Raw genomic sequence first — 15,722 nt, 5'->3', positions numbered from 1 at the left:
CACAGGACAAACTTCCTCAGGCCCAACTAATTCAGTCTGAAGCCTGTCCTTTTCCTGCCATTGCTGATACTCATTCTTTCGTGCCACTGTTTTTAGCCCTGCTAATCACTTGAGCAGGTTTGACCTTTCAAGAAAGACAGCAGCAAAAGAAGTAAACACTTTTGCCTTTTTGATGCTATTTGATGACATATTCTCCTCCCAAATGAGGAGTGAACCAACAGCTTTTTGGATTTCATGTTACTATTTCTGTTGCTGCTTAATGGAAAGCTTTCTTTATATCCTTTGTTAGACTTTGTATTAGAAGTATCTTATTTCATGTCTTGCACTTTCTGATTTTATCACTGAATATATTCTGCTGTTCTCCTGTATTTGATCTTAGTAACAACCCACTTCTATTTATTATGCATTTCCTTCTTACTTTTCAGGTCATTAAAAAGCTCTTTATTCAACCAAGTTGGTTTTTCCTTGTTCCTCCTAGACTTCCTTCACAGTGAAGTAGTTTACAGTTGCACCCCCAAYATGATTTCCTTGCTGAATTGTCAGCTCTCTTATTCTGGCTAGACCCTTTTCTTAGCAGTTTCCTATATTTGCTTCTACCTGCTTTCCCAAAGTCATTTTTTTCCTCTTGCTTCACTTGCAGAAGCATGTTTTGTTTGATTGGATTTTTGTTTTGTTTTGCTTGGGGRATTCTAACTAACTCTAGAAAAAGTATCCGTTAAAAGTTTCAGTCTTTTTAGCTCAGCTGACCCCTAGCTATCTATAAAAGAAAACCTAAGTAAGAGTTTTTCCGAAACATAATGGAGAACAACGCTGAAATTATATAGATAACATTTTTGCAATCATGAAACATTTGCAAATGTTATTAGGGCAATTTATTTCTGCCATGTGTCATCTCTTCAGCAGGAGTACTCTGCATGGGTTAACTATTTTTTAATGCAGTTTTGCATAGTTATATGTCACACTCTGAAAATAGTGATTGAACTGTTCATTCACTGTGGACTGAAATCATGCAAGAGATCTTTTGCTAATAATTAATGTCATATCCCACTGGGACAAACACTATTTGCATGACTTATAATAAAAACAATTCCAAAACACTAATGTGTTTCCCTGAACAGTGAAAGCTTGTGATGCATATTATGAAAATACCACTGGTGAGAACTACAGCAGAAAATAAAAGCTGTTATTGTGCTGTACATTTATTGCTAAGTTTATTTCCTCTTTGATTTATTTAACTCACCAATTACCAATTGCTTTCACTAGTCTGATCATTCCAGTCCTAAAAGATATAGCGAGTTACTAGCTCAGAGCAATGCTAGTTTGACAGTCAACATTTTTTTCTGCATCCAAATATGAAATACTGTCCTGAATAACTTTAGGTARTTACACCATGTCCACATAATGCTTCTTGTCAGCGCTAAGGATTAAAAAAAAATGTCATCTTGTAGATTCTTTAAGACACAAAAGCCAGTAGAGTCTAATCAATCTGCATAGGCATAAGCATGCTATAGTGACCAGTAACTCATGCAAAATAGMATAGTCATGTAGCCTGTTTGTCCTATATACCTCCAATTTAAAGTTTGAATCCACTTTTACTTACTTACCAGCCCAATTACTCTGAACCCCSTTGCACACCTCCCACTGCCCCTTTCACACCATCACACCACACCTCTGGCCACACTTCATGACGGAACCACCCCAGAACCACTCCTTTCTCATTTGCCACAGCTCCTTTCTCATTTATACACAGATTTGGCAGGCACATTTACCCCTGTTTCTGAACAAATACAACCAAGACATGCACATTCTAATTTACATATTATGTCAAGACTGCCTATGACAGAAATCCTGAACTCATTTTTCTAGATGATTTAATGAGTTTATAGGATTTCCTACAGGATATGGTTTTCTTCAGTCTTTGCTATGGATCTGTGGGGGAAAGGCCACTTCCTTGGCTGCTGTCCCCCTTGCTCACAGGGGACAGAGGAAACATCCAGAGGAGTCTCCAGTGTCTCATGAAAAGGCAAGTGTCTTGGCAGATGAAGCAGGTTGAAGTTCCCTTTCCAGGCTATTCCCACAAAATGCAGCAGCAATTTCTCACTCCTCAAGTTAAGTGAGAGAGTTAGSATACTGATGCTCCTTTGAGAGTTCTGAGCAGTCCGCAAGATCCTGCCAGCTGTTCTTGGAGAAGAAGGTTCTCTCTTAAGGTGAGAACCTTAAGGCTGCTTCTTCACTTGTTGCCCTTATTTTCCTATTTACACCTTTCCCATCACCCCTGGGGATCTTGTGGATTTCAGTTTTGATCTAGTTTTTAATTTTAGTTGGAGTTTTCAGTTTTTAGTCATAAAGACTAAAACATTTCAAAAAATGCATATTCCAGAAGTCTCCTGAGGAAAATTAGGAGGAAAGATTTGCACTCATTTAAGTTTAAAGGGAAACATAAGTAGAAAAGAAAGTGCTGAAAAGTTTTCATTAAATATAATGTTGTCGCAAGTGTGTTATTCTTTTCTTTGCATATCATATTTAATATTAATCGTTGCTTTTAGATTAATGGCCTAATATGCATCTTTTTAAATATTGCCATTTTGGATACATACAGGGGACTCATCATTGTCACTACTTAGTATTACTATATATCTGAGCATTTTCACTAGTATAAAAAGGAAATGACAGAGATTAAGTACAAAACACACTATGTGATATTTTTAATGGAAACAACAGCAAGCTTAACCAGGTTATTTTACCACTGACTCAAACCGAACAAGTGAGCCACCAGTATCTTTAAATGTCATTCTTTATCTCTTCACTCATGTCTTTTAAGTGTCACTGGAATAGATTTTCTATCATGGACGTGTTTCTCATTCAACTTAACCTAAGAGCTTTTTTGGGGAAATAAATGTGTTATAAATGATTTAATTTTGAGAAATACAAGGATAAAATGGAGTTAACTGTGACTTGGCTATCCAGCCATGACTTCCTGCCCTTGGTCAAGGCCTTCATTCACAGATATTTTTTATTATCTTTATCAGAATTTTTTCTTTTCTTCTGCTTTATGATGCCTTTATGAGAAAGTATTGCATTACGGACTTCTATTATTTCCCAGTGAATTACATTGGGTCATTGTTCTCACAAACCTACATCCTTGCTTTTCATTAAGAGTATTATCATTTTATTGTGCAAGAGGTGTCTTTGATTTAATTTGCTCATTTCTTTTTTCACTTTATTTTCATTATTTGCCTATGACTTTACAACATTTACTTTACTTTCTATATTACAGTGTAGCTATATTAATACCATTGTTAAGGTTGAGATGCAACTTCCAAACTCATTTTCACAAGCTTATAATTTTCTCCAAATAATCTCTTTTGGGGTGAAGTTTTTTATGCTTATGCTTTGTTAGAAGTTGATTTTTATTTGAAGCTTCATAAGCACCATCTATCTGTTTTAACTTATCCAACATGAAAAGATAGCAGTTTTCCAGCAATCAAATCAGTTTTCAGATGCCTTTTTTGGGCTCTGATAATTGAAAATCAGCTTTGTTTTAGCACTTCAAAATCAGCTTTGATTGTGGAATGGTAGCTTTGCTGTCTCTCTGAAATGGTATTGCATGAATAAAGTTATGTGTGTGACATCATTATTAAATAACTTATTGAAGCAGGACTGTTGAAGAAAGCTAACCACAGAATAACTGCTCTCTGCTTAATAATATTTTAAAGGTTGTTTATTTTTCTGCATGAAAATTGCCTTTAATTATATTTTGTAAAATATCCAACTGTTTATATTTAAATATTTTAAATACCATTTTCCCCTCACTCTTTACAGGGTGTAGCCCAATCCAAATTCTCTTCAGTACCAGTGAATATTGTAACACGCACAGGAGAATAAATATTTCTCTTGTACTGATGAAAGACACAGTAGTCCCTTTACCCAGTGAATGCCTGATTCCACAGAGAGAATCAYAGAACCATGGAATCCTTAAGGTTGGAAGGGACCTTTAGAGATCATCTAGTCCAAGGCCACTGTAAAAAATGCAAAAACATGGAAGAGCTCTTGTTTAAAGGCCCAGTAAGACATTTTATGTCTTCCTTATGTTAACTTTATATGTCAACATAGGGAAGTGGCAGACAGCAACTCGTTTGTCTTCACATGGAAAATCTTCCCTTTTCTGAGGAAGGCCAGTCCCTAGCTTTTCCCTCTGCTTGCACAGTGTGCTTTGTGCAATCCATGTGACAGTRTGCCATGCTATCATCTCCCTTATAACGTGAACACACCTAGCTAGGTAAAGCTCTTCCTGGCTCAGTTTTACTTCAGTTCTGCTTCTCTGCTGGTATCCTGCTCTGCAGGATCTGTTCTCCATGCCATTCCCGACTTTCAGGCTGCATAAGGAATGCAGGAGAAAGAGGCAGGGTCTCTTGGCAGTTAACCCTCAGACACAGAATGAAGCAAAGAGTTCCCTGGTCACTGTGCACCAACTGATGTGGACTAGGAACGAAACGAAAGGATGCATCATAATGGTGACCCTTGTAAACCCTGCTTGTTTGGAAACACCTAGCACTGCAGTGTTAAATCTGAAAATTTTACACTTCTAACATAATTATTTGGCATGGTAATGGAAAAAAAGCTTTTATAAAGAAAGTGTTCACAGTGTAATTTGGCAGGCCATACACAAAGTCTACATTCCTGGCAGGCAATATTAAAATACCTTGCAGGAATAGTCAAAATGCAAGAAGATCCAATCTATTAACAATCTGGGATTATAGAATATGTGAGGACATCAAATATTTTTCTTCTTACCACCAACAACAAAGAAAAGAAAGAACCCTGCCAGAAGTGGACAAGCACTGTGTCTCTTCATGRACTTAATGCTTGCTCCATATACTCCCCACTTTATTATTTTATCTCAGGCTTTCTGGTACATGTAAATATTGTAAGGACAGGGAATCCCTCGGTGATTTAACMAAGCTAGCGTTTCCCACCTTCCGCTTTCGTTCCTTCCACTTGATCAGCAAGAGAGTTGTTGTCGCACTCCACAGGGCAAATGCTACTGAGCCAGGGGSCTGGCTGACCTGCAGGGCACTAATGCACTCCAGAAAAACAAGGCAAGGTTGAGAAAAAAAACCTCATTTTTCATTACAAAAAAAAAAAAAAGAAGTCACATTACCCATAAGTCCAGACTGGCACAAACTGCTACTTTCTATATTTACATCTACACAGAATAGACTCACACCTCAAATTTATATCTCCCTTTTCGCTCTGACATCCAATGAAGTGAAGACAGTCCTTCCAGGCTACAGCACCCACAAAAGCTACAGAAAGCAATGCTTAATTCAGGATCTATGCGAGCCACTTTCCTTACAAGCCTTGTGGTTTATTTTTGCATTGGCCTGCTGGCCAAATTTACACCAGCACATAATGAGGACAGTTTTTCTTTAGTCTTGTGTGTTCAGAGCTCTGAATATTTTCCTCTGGCTAAACTACAAATGCCAGTCAATAGGTTCATTGTAATCTCAGATCTTATTTTCTAATCTTCTCTTTTTATTCCATTTTTTTCTCATTGATTAAGCAGCTCTTGCATTTTACAATAATGCCATAATACAATCCAAAGTGTCTCAGGAAGTTTTTACATGAAAAGCACTAAATCAGCTCACTCTGATTTGTATTTATTTTCCTTTTCATTTATAAGTACTTTCCTGCATTCAGTCTTTTCTTCAATTCTTCATTTTTTTTTCTTGCCGTTCAAATTCACAAAGTTTTTAGAAGATTGCTCAAAKAAACCTCTCACATAATTGCAGTCCTGCTTTTGGCGGCTGCCCTTCACAGGGATACATAGCCCTTGCTGATGGCACTATTGTTCCCCTTCCAGTAGCTCACTTATCAACCTGCTTCTTCATATCAGATTAAACCCTAGTTCTGATAGTTTACACATTCCCTCATCTATTTTAGACCTGCAGCCAGTATATAAACTTCCCAGGCAGGAGAGCTATGGCACCTCCTGTGGTCTAGAATAGCCTGTTATAAGCAGGTAGCAGGGCATTTTTTTTTTTAAATGCATGACCTGAAGGAAATCCACTTTGTTTTAAGTTTGCTATTCTTTCCAAGGATGTACTAAGTGTTCCTTTATATCTTAAAAGGAGCAATAAGCTTACCTCATACATAAACTGAGAATGAAATCAGAAGGCAGAGCTCTATTTCCCATGCATGCAGAATTCAATAGAAAATCCAATAATTGGAGTTTATTTCTCCCTCTCTCCTATTGTTACACTCTTATGTCTTTCCTGACTGGCCACACAACAACCATTTCTAGGTATTTGGTTGAGTAGGACATGGGCAGTAAGAGAAAAGTTGCGCCAAGGCCTCTCCAGTCATAATCTTCCAGCACATGTAAGGCTTGACAGAAACATGCGTTCATTGAAAACAATCTCCTGGGTATCATAAGTCATTAAATATCAACCCGATATTGCTACCCAGAGCCCAATTATTTTAATTAGATGAGAGCACTTCAGTAATCAAGAGACTGAACTGTAGAGTGCCACAGGCACAGACCAAAATAGACCCAGGACATCAGGAAAGCCTGAGGCTCTTGCAATAACTAGGAATTGACTAAGTGAGAAAAGCCCCCAGAATTCCTGGAGATATGTGGGTCACCCACCAAGTTAAGCTCAGCGTTTCAAGTTCCCTGACAATGAGATCAGAAAGCAAATTTRTTCTTCAGGTCTTGCATTCAGCTTAATCCTGACCTAAGCATCAGAGAACTATATGCTCCGTGGGTACCTAGAGGCAGGATTTCTTCCACATTTCTTTCCGAGACGTTTTTCCAAATCTACRTTCTAGAATTTATTGTGAGCTGTCAATATTTTGAATTGTTCACATTTTCACATTTCATCTATTGTAAATTGTCATTCTTCCCTTTCTACAAGAAAAGAAATCTGAGGCCCTGGTAGCTTTGGCCTCTAGATTTCCTAACAYTGAGTGTGTGACAAAGCTCAGGGCTTTGTAAATCTAAACTGAAGGTCTCTAGCATTTTTAAATTTGACTGTGATCTAATGGTTGACACATAAAAAAAAAACCCAAAAACTTGATAAATCCTAAATATAACCACCAACATRATTTTAAATCCAGCTTTTATCTCAGCTCTCAATGTAAAATTTCTCTAATACGTTTGCACTTTTAACTCATTCTCATTTTAGAGCAATTGGTAAAAGTAGGGTTATTTTTCTTTTGCAAAACATTAGTTTACAAATCCCAGTCTGAGCTGGTTCAAATTCATACAGAGCAGTTTTAGGTCCTCTGGTTCTAGTTCTGCGTGTCCAGTTTTGACTTGTCTTCCTGGGCAAGAATTTGATTTAATCCTAATTTTCTCTGATACAATTTCTCTGAATCAGGCATAGTATTATCCTGCTGCCTGCAGTCTGATGCTACAGATTTAAGAAGCCAGCTGCTTCCATCCTTCTGTCAGGTAACCAATGCTTTCTACTGTCTATCTTCTTTCCCTTTCTTTCTCAGATTCCATAAAACAGGTATTAAATGATGAAGTACTAGTATAGCCACAGAAAAGTAAATCAAAATATTGTACATTTATTGTAAATTGTTAATATACGATAACCGTTTACCTGCAGGATGCARAAATCAAGCAGAAGCTACACCCCATATATTTCAAGAGGCATGGACTTTGATTGCATAATATGGAAATTTATCTAGTAGACAAAGGTATTGCTTTCTCAATTAYAGTTCAGATAGAGCTGAAGAGAATCATGCTATTTTCTGACATTTCTCTACAACTTAGCTCTTCTTGATTTATGCGGTAGAAGAAAAAACAGGTATTCTACATACTGAACTAAGCACAAATAATTGATTTGCTCTCCTTACGACAACTAATTGTTTTGTCTTTGCTAGTCTTATGGACTAATGTGATCCACATTACTTAGGATGGAAAATTTCTCCATATTTCTTTAGCCACTCACTCCTGACATTTGCATTTCAAATTTGTCACAAAATTAATGAATTGCAACACAGCAAGATTTGGGCTAAGGAAGCCCTTGATAACAAGACATAATTTTGTTAATTGTACAGTGCTGTTCTGCGGCGAAGGTTTTGTAGAAACATCCACATTTTATCACATGTTAAACAGTTCCATGTTTTCTTACAGTTCTTTATAAATCACAGAAAACATCACTGGAAAACAAACAGACAAACAAAAACCACACAAATCAAATCAAAAAAGAATGTTGGTCAGTCTGGGAAAATTTGTCATATTTTAGCAATGAAACAACTTGCTTAGCTACTGAAGCATAATGTGTCAACAAGATGGAATTCCACTTTCTAAAGGTTAGAGTGACCAGCTGATAGAGGAAAGCAATACRTGATTACTGTTTAGAGCTTGAGCACAGTGCTAGCAACTCAACATTTAGCTATAATAGAAAACGTCTGTCTCATGATGTTCTGAAACACTCCTGCTGTGAGTTAGCTTCTCAGTCTCAGCAATTTCTTCAAATATTGCCTTATCCCCAGTAATACATTTCTGGCGATTTTTCTTAAAAGCAAAAATTTAATGATATACAGAACAAGGATAGTTATCTTAAAAGTAATAACAAAGAGGAACCCTTCAATTTTAGTAAAAGTACTAGATAGCAGCTAAATCCTTGTTTTCCATTTTAGTGTTTCTCAAATGACAAAAAGGTCTTGAGGCCTTTTCTTGTCTAAATTATTCCTGTTTTACAAAACCTCAAAGACCCTTATTCTTGTTCTTGTTTTCACTTTCATTCCCATTTAGAATTGGGAATTCAGATTGCCATGCATGCAGTCCTGCTTCATCTGTGACCTTTTAACAATCTGATATAATATCTGTATACATAAAATACTAAGTGTTATATATATTTTTTTTTTCAAAATATCTTGAAAGACTATCTTAGCACCATCCTTATTATACTATATACCTCTTTGTATTGGAAGTATCTTAAAAGGTGTTTGTTCTTTCTTTGCATGCACTCAAAATTTTCCTGCTACTACTGATGCAGAACAAGTCATCATCATTGAACTAAACATTTGTATCTACAACTAACTTCAAAACCAAAGTCTTTTAGGTTCAAACATTTTGGTAAGGTATTATATGTAATACTGTCCCCAAACTATACACAAGACAGATTGAATTTGAACAAAGCAAGTACTTGCTGATGATGACAAGGTATTGTGTTAGACCTGAACTTGATAACACAGAATCCTTCTAACTGCCAGAAGGAAAAATATTTTAGATCTCCTGACTCAGGTACTCTTCTGAACTACTGTGTACCTCCATATGCATGAAATAGCTCTGAAAGAGCATTTCCAATTGCACAAACATGGCACTCCATTCAAGATATATGTTCCTAAAATAAATACTTCACTACATGTGCTTAGTAGGACAAAAAACCGTCAAAACTGACACAATCACCGTTTGGCTAATCAAAACTAACAAAAGTGAGTAACAACCTGTTGTTTGGCAAGTATTTTTCCAAATTATTTAGGGTCCACATATGTATGTATAGTACATTTAATAAAGATAGAGCTGAAGAAGCAGCATGCATGCCAGGAGACACATGAAGAGAAGATAATGAACTACAGAAAAGAGCTCTGCAGACTATTGGAATGGATCTTGCACTTMTCATGCAACTATTTTAGAGTGCTTTCTATTTTATTAAGCTTTCTGAAAAAGGCAATCAATAATTAACGCTATTTTTTTTTCTATAAATACACCGAAATTGCTTTTGGCATATGCTTTCTAAGCTATGAAAGAAGAATGCAAAAATAAATCAATGGGGGAAAAAAAGTGGAAGACTGAAATTGCTTTAGGGATTTTATTCTAATGTAATGCAATGGTCTAGGAATTCTATTAAAAAGGAAGATATAGTATTTATATTTATTGATTTTTCAAAGAAAACTTGCAGGCTGCAGTCTTAAAATTTCACCTGTCCTGGAAGGGAATGCAACTTTCATGAAATCTGAACATTCTTCAGTGGCATTATCCTTACAGAACAATAGATACAGTGTAAAAGAGATGAAATAGTCCCACCTTTTTGTTCCCTTCTTAGGGTTGTAGTATTTTCTGTTTCATTGCAAATGTAGTGCATTAAGGTTGACTTCTCACTTGTGGGTTGCAGTTTCAATTGRGGGGATCAGAATGCAGGTCCACAAAACATTAATTATGGACAATCTGTGCTTGTGGCCATTTAAACTGTAGTCCAGACCTTTCCATAGTTTAGGGTGATCTTTGGACTTCCATAAAAAACTGCACTTGGCCATAGCTATAGCTATATAAACTATACCTCTAAGAGTCAGATCTACTAGCAAGGGATCATTGAAGCAGAGTGTTCCTCTACAAATACATTCTTGTGGCCTATATACACACTGTCCTAGCAAGAAGGAAACTTAGTGTGCAAAGACTGATGGAGGCTCTTTGTGCTCAAGCCCATCTCATCCCATTCCAAGGAAGTTTCTTCTTGAATGGGCCACATGATACAAATGGGCCTGAATCATGGAATCTTTATTTTGTCTCAGTTTTGTCATTGTTGGACGGCCAGCTTAATCTTTACTCTGTATTTCCTTTTTTTTTTTTTTTTTTTTTTTCTCCTCCTTTTCTAAAAATGAATCTGAAAAAGCCTTCCCATTTAATTTTTTTTTTTTTTGAAAACAGATCCTTCCTACTTCCCTTGTTCTACCTCATCAGTTAATAGAAAGCCCCACATAGTTGTTAGATGCTCTTATACTAAAATTCAGAAAAAAATAACCAATTTGCTTTGTGCAGCAGACAGGCATTTGACTAAGAGGTCTTTTGGGTGGAAGCAGATCATCAGGGTTTGATGTAATTTCAGCTATTAGCTCTCTCATCACCTCTGAATTTTACCCCAAGTTAGAAGTTCTAATACTCCAAAAGAGACACTGCCTATCTAAATCATAGCTTATGTCACAGGCACTGATGGAAAATCTCCAGATTCAAACATATGCTGATTCACCTTGCTCTCTTTATATATTTGCTTAGCACCTTCAAAATGGAACTTGCCTCTAACAGAAGCCATACGGTTAAATATTGCAAGGCATCTGAATTTGCAAGGCAAATCCTTGGCTTTCTGACTGGCAGCTGACTGGGTCATTGCTTGTGGATCCCAAAGAGGTCCTTTTCCCTCCGCTGTTCTTCTTCCTGAACTGCATGCCCAGCTGCAGCTCTCTGGTGCTGCAATGCCTGGGACTTTCTTACCCAAAGTGAGCTCCCTCAAGGAGCCTCTGAGGAAAGGAGCAATCTCCTGAGTCTTCCTCAGGATGCCACGGCTCTTGTAAGGTGCAAGTCGCCACATGCAAAATTAAAACAACACCTGCACATCACAACACTGTGTAGTAGATACTGTGAAGATACTGCAAACTCAGTTTTTGCCTTTTTTCCAAGGCAGAAAAAAAAAATTGTTAATGTCCTCAAATCTCGACAGTGAAGTGCATAGACACACACATCTTGTTTGGTCTGGATATACAGCATGCAGTGCTAGCACCCTTACAGTAAACCTGCTGCCACAAACATTCCTTAAGGTTATCATTTTTTCGGGGGGGGAGGGGGAAGAGCTGAAGGCACTTATTTCCACCCTGCTTCATTATGCCTAACTATAAATTCTGAGGAAAGGCCTGAATGTTACCCAAATTTGGCTTGCGGAGCAGTCTAATGATCCTCATTTCAGCCCAAGTTAATTGTACACTCTGTTGTTCAAGATATCACATAACCCAACCCAAAAGGTAAATTCAAACTTAAAACTAAAGATCTGGTCACTGGAAAGCACAGCACAGACTCCACAGAAGGAAACAGAACAGTTTGCTAAACTAGGCAATACATCAACCCTTTATGCTATGTACACTTTATTTACAGTGTAATTCCAGAGTCAAAATGATGATGAATGAAGTTGCAAAATGCAGTTGGATTTTCATCATTTCAAGGCAAAGAACAGGCTAAAAATTATTTGTGATTTTATCTTTTTTAACCAATTCCCAAAAGTTAATTTGGAGGCATTTCTTTTCGTTTACTCAGGCTTGTTTATCATTACCTTCCCACCTTCTTCTTTTATTTTATAGCCCTCTGTCTGCTCAATGAGTCTAGGGAATAGTGTATTTTACATGCACCACTGCATGGACAGATAGGAATTTTTACCAAGGTTGACAGATGCTAACCTACTCATAGAAGACAAGTTACTGCAACTTCCTAGTTCAGTAGAGCATTATTCTTCCATGATACAGTTTGAGTAGCACCAAAACTGTAGTAAAAAGTGCATTTTCCACCAAGAAAGACAGCAAGAAGAACATGATAATATTTTATGAATATAAATATTTTCACTTTGCTCATAGCCTGCATGGAATTTGGAATAATATCAAACAGAAGGAGTTTCTTAATACAAAAGTCAGTTAGTTACTCTGATCAAACAAATAGTAGAATCTTTTTTATATAGCTTTATTTCCATGCATTACTATTGTCCTTGTATCTTCTTTCTTTTAAAGTACCTGTTAGTTCTACTGCCAAAATAATCACTGATCCACACGATTTGACCTCTTACCAAAAATGTTTCCAAGTGTCACCTGTTTTTGTTTTCCAAAAACACACCATTAATTGTGCATGCCCTCTGCTGCAAAGCAGTTCTTATGAGAAAATAAAAACATTTCTATCTCTTCATCACATATCTTAAAATACATAAGCAACATCACCGCAATATCATTGAATTGTCGTATTCTCTCTCTCGTCCCTTTTTTCTCCTTATCTATAAAGATAAGWGGTGTTAATATAGTAATGAATGGGTTTCTCCAGATGTTGTTCGGTTTTGCTGAGTGCTGGGAGAAAAAAAGGCCAAGTGCTTTTGGCATGTCATCTGCACAGTTCAACTTGGAGCTCCACTTAGGTCAGCAACTTCTTAAAGCAATTAAGGCAAGGAATTCTGGGATGGACATAATCTACATGATGAAACCGTCATTTCTAAGCTATGGCATTGTATCTTTTTGTTTTTTTACAGGAAACTACAACATCTCACTCTGGTATGAATGGCAACGTGGACTCACAAAACGAGAAAGGAAAATGAGAAAGGAAAATGTGAATTTTTTTTTCCCGCCACTTCTTAAGTCATACAGCAAGTTTCCCGCAGAGCTAGTTGGAAAATGTTTGTTCTTACCCCACAGCCAAATCCATTGTTGGGTTCACAGACAATTTTCCTCACTCCAGGTTCAGGAAGCAAGCCGGCTCCGCAGCCGGGAGTGGGGCACAGCACTCCCCCCATCTGCAGCAGGCACTCCTCGGCCCCATAGCGCTGGTAGCGGTTGTACTGCAACACAACAGAGGCATGTTACAAYGCCAGGAGCACACAAAAAAGCTTCATAAACTTGGAGCCTGAACCTATCCCACACAACAGAGGCAGCTCTTTTAACTTCAGGTTTCTTGTCAGGTATTTAGGACTTCTTGGCATTGCAGCAGAAGGGGAATGGGTCCAATACTGTGCTCCAAGTTGCAGGCASCCTCCCAAACACAGCTACCATTCTCAACACCAGAAAATCATGAGTGATATTGAAAGGAAGGAAACAGCAGACCCCTCCTATAAATAACCTCAAGCATCCTTATATAGTTATTAAGTAATAGTATAGTTATTAAGTAATTACTGCAAATGTATAAAATAATGTCCAAAACCAGAAAGCGATGGATGCTGTGTATGAATAGAGAAGAACTCCCACAATCTTCCAAAGGAACTACAATATCTGGAAATACAGTATAACTTTGTATAGCTCAAGTGTCATCAAAATTGCTCAGTAAACTTTCTTCTCAAATTTCATGAAAACTGACCAGTGGGATATTTCTTTCAGATACATTTATTTTAAATGTTTTATTTTGCTGTGTCTCTCAAGAAAAGAAATAAATATTATTATAAATTATTTTGAATTATTAGGCGGTGCCATCTCCAAGCCTAAAAGGCTATGGAAATGCCCCTACTTTCTGGTGGAGACACTGAGATATGAGAATATTTAATAACACGTTCAAATTCGCAAAGGAAAATTGTGCTAAAGTGAAAAGGAAAATATAGATCTCAAGAAAAAAAATGCGTTTTTAACTCCCAGTGAATCCTCAGTACACAAACTCTACTCTAAAATGATTGATGCAACTCCAATAACCTTCCCTGGTCTAATTTACCCTGCTTTCAAGCTGAGATTAGCTGAGCATGTGCAAATCATGCTGTGTACATGTAAATCGTACACTGCATCATGCGCTCTAGGTGCAGTATTAGGGGAGTTCCACACTAGTGGCTATACGGCCACTGTAAAGCGGGCTTTACATTCCCTTATAAATTGATCTGCTGTAGAGTGAAATAAATAAAAGCATATGGTCCAAACAGCCCCATAGAACAGAAAGGGAAAATCCAAAAGGCCAGAGAAGAAGGGAATTGTATGAATTTTCTTTGAGGGAGACGAACGATGTTGTGGTGTGAGAAAACAATAAAAGCTTTATGGTTCAGCAGTCACAACGGTGTTTACTACTTCCTAAGTTTTTATCTCATAAGCCTATATATATATTTTTGAAAACAACTAAAAATATTCTTTCCAACTCCTAGCCACCTTTGAAGGAATTTAATGAGGAAAACTGAAGMAACGGAACCAAAACTTCACACACAAAACGCACACATAGAAAATTTGAATTACAAAGACACTCCATATTTTGCAGGTATATTGAAGAAGATCATTTTGGAAATGTTGCCATAGCATGCCTTATTATAGTGTTCTTTTCTTTTTCAAATAATATGTGAATTTTCAAAATAGTGTAGTATGCAGAGAGAGATACAGTATAATATAGAGACCTAAAAGTGTTGCATTTCATAAAGAAAAAAAAAACCTAAACTTAAAGTATCAAACATATTTCTAAGAAAAAAAATTCAGACAAACCCATTTTTGAAAGAAAAGTAAAACCTGAAGGGAGAGAAAGCCTTCAAAATAACACTCCCTGCATGAAAGACAGCCAGAAATTGTGAGTGAAAATATTACTCCTTGGATTTTGAAGAAAGGAATATTTGAGGAAAATTAAAAGATGTGTCTGCAAGTTCTCCTCGAATGTGAGTCTCAACAAGTCAACTGTTGTTTCTTTAAGTTATTGTTATGCTCAAAACCTAGAGTAATGGAATAAATATTTAGTATTGGACTCTATCAATTTTTAGGAAAGTTTGTGATCCTTGCGCTAAATATATGCAAGGTGCTCTGACTCATTCTGCTCGCCTTGAASAGAAACACTGGTAATCCCAGCTGCAAAGCTCTCTGCTGACCTAATTTTTCTTCAGGGCATGGACTGGACCTGAAGGTGAGKATGGAGGTTGTCTTACCCTGTTAAAAGGTAACACTCCATTGTGCTGAATGTTTGATTGCTAGGAGCTTCTTAGTGTAGGGACAAATGGCAATGACACTAGTTGAGATTCTGTTAGCACTTCCATTATAAATTCCCAGCTGAAAAAAAAGGATATATCTCCCAGTACCCAACTTAGCATAAAATGTCACAAAGTGATTCCCCCTCTCTCCTCTCCTTCTTTTTTTAGTACACAATATGGAAGGTAGGAAAAGTTGGAATACATCTAACTTCCTAAAGTTATATGAAAGAAATCTCATCCTACTGATGAAAGGGAGAAAGAAGTCATATTTTATCCAAATAATTTGATTTTTTACACAGGTTCTGCACAAAAATCATACCAAATCATTGT

The 15,722-nt window shown here is 36.9% G+C and overlaps 1 protein-coding gene across 1 annotated transcript in view; it reads right to left on the bottom strand.

Moving 5' to 3' along the window:
* PRKN (parkin RBR E3 ubiquitin protein ligase) overlaps positions 1-15,722 on the bottom strand; it is a 544,832-nt gene that overhangs the window by 88,716 nt on the left and 440,394 nt on the right. The window contains exon 9 of the mRNA XM_026044722.1: positions 13,167-13,316. Coding sequence (XP_025900507.1) covers positions 13,167-13,316 — 150 coding nt within the window. The remainder of the gene's footprint in view (positions 1-13,166; positions 13,317-15,722) is intronic.

The sequence above is a fragment of the Nothoprocta perdicaria genome, unplaced genomic scaffold, assembly GCF_003342845.1.
Source record: "Nothoprocta perdicaria isolate Ctin4 unplaced genomic scaffold, notPer1 scaffold_38, whole genome shotgun sequence".
NCBI classification, from domain to species: Eukaryota; Metazoa; Chordata; class Aves; order Tinamiformes; family Tinamidae; genus Nothoprocta; species Nothoprocta perdicaria.
This window is presented reverse-complemented; position numbering and strand designations above follow the sequence as displayed.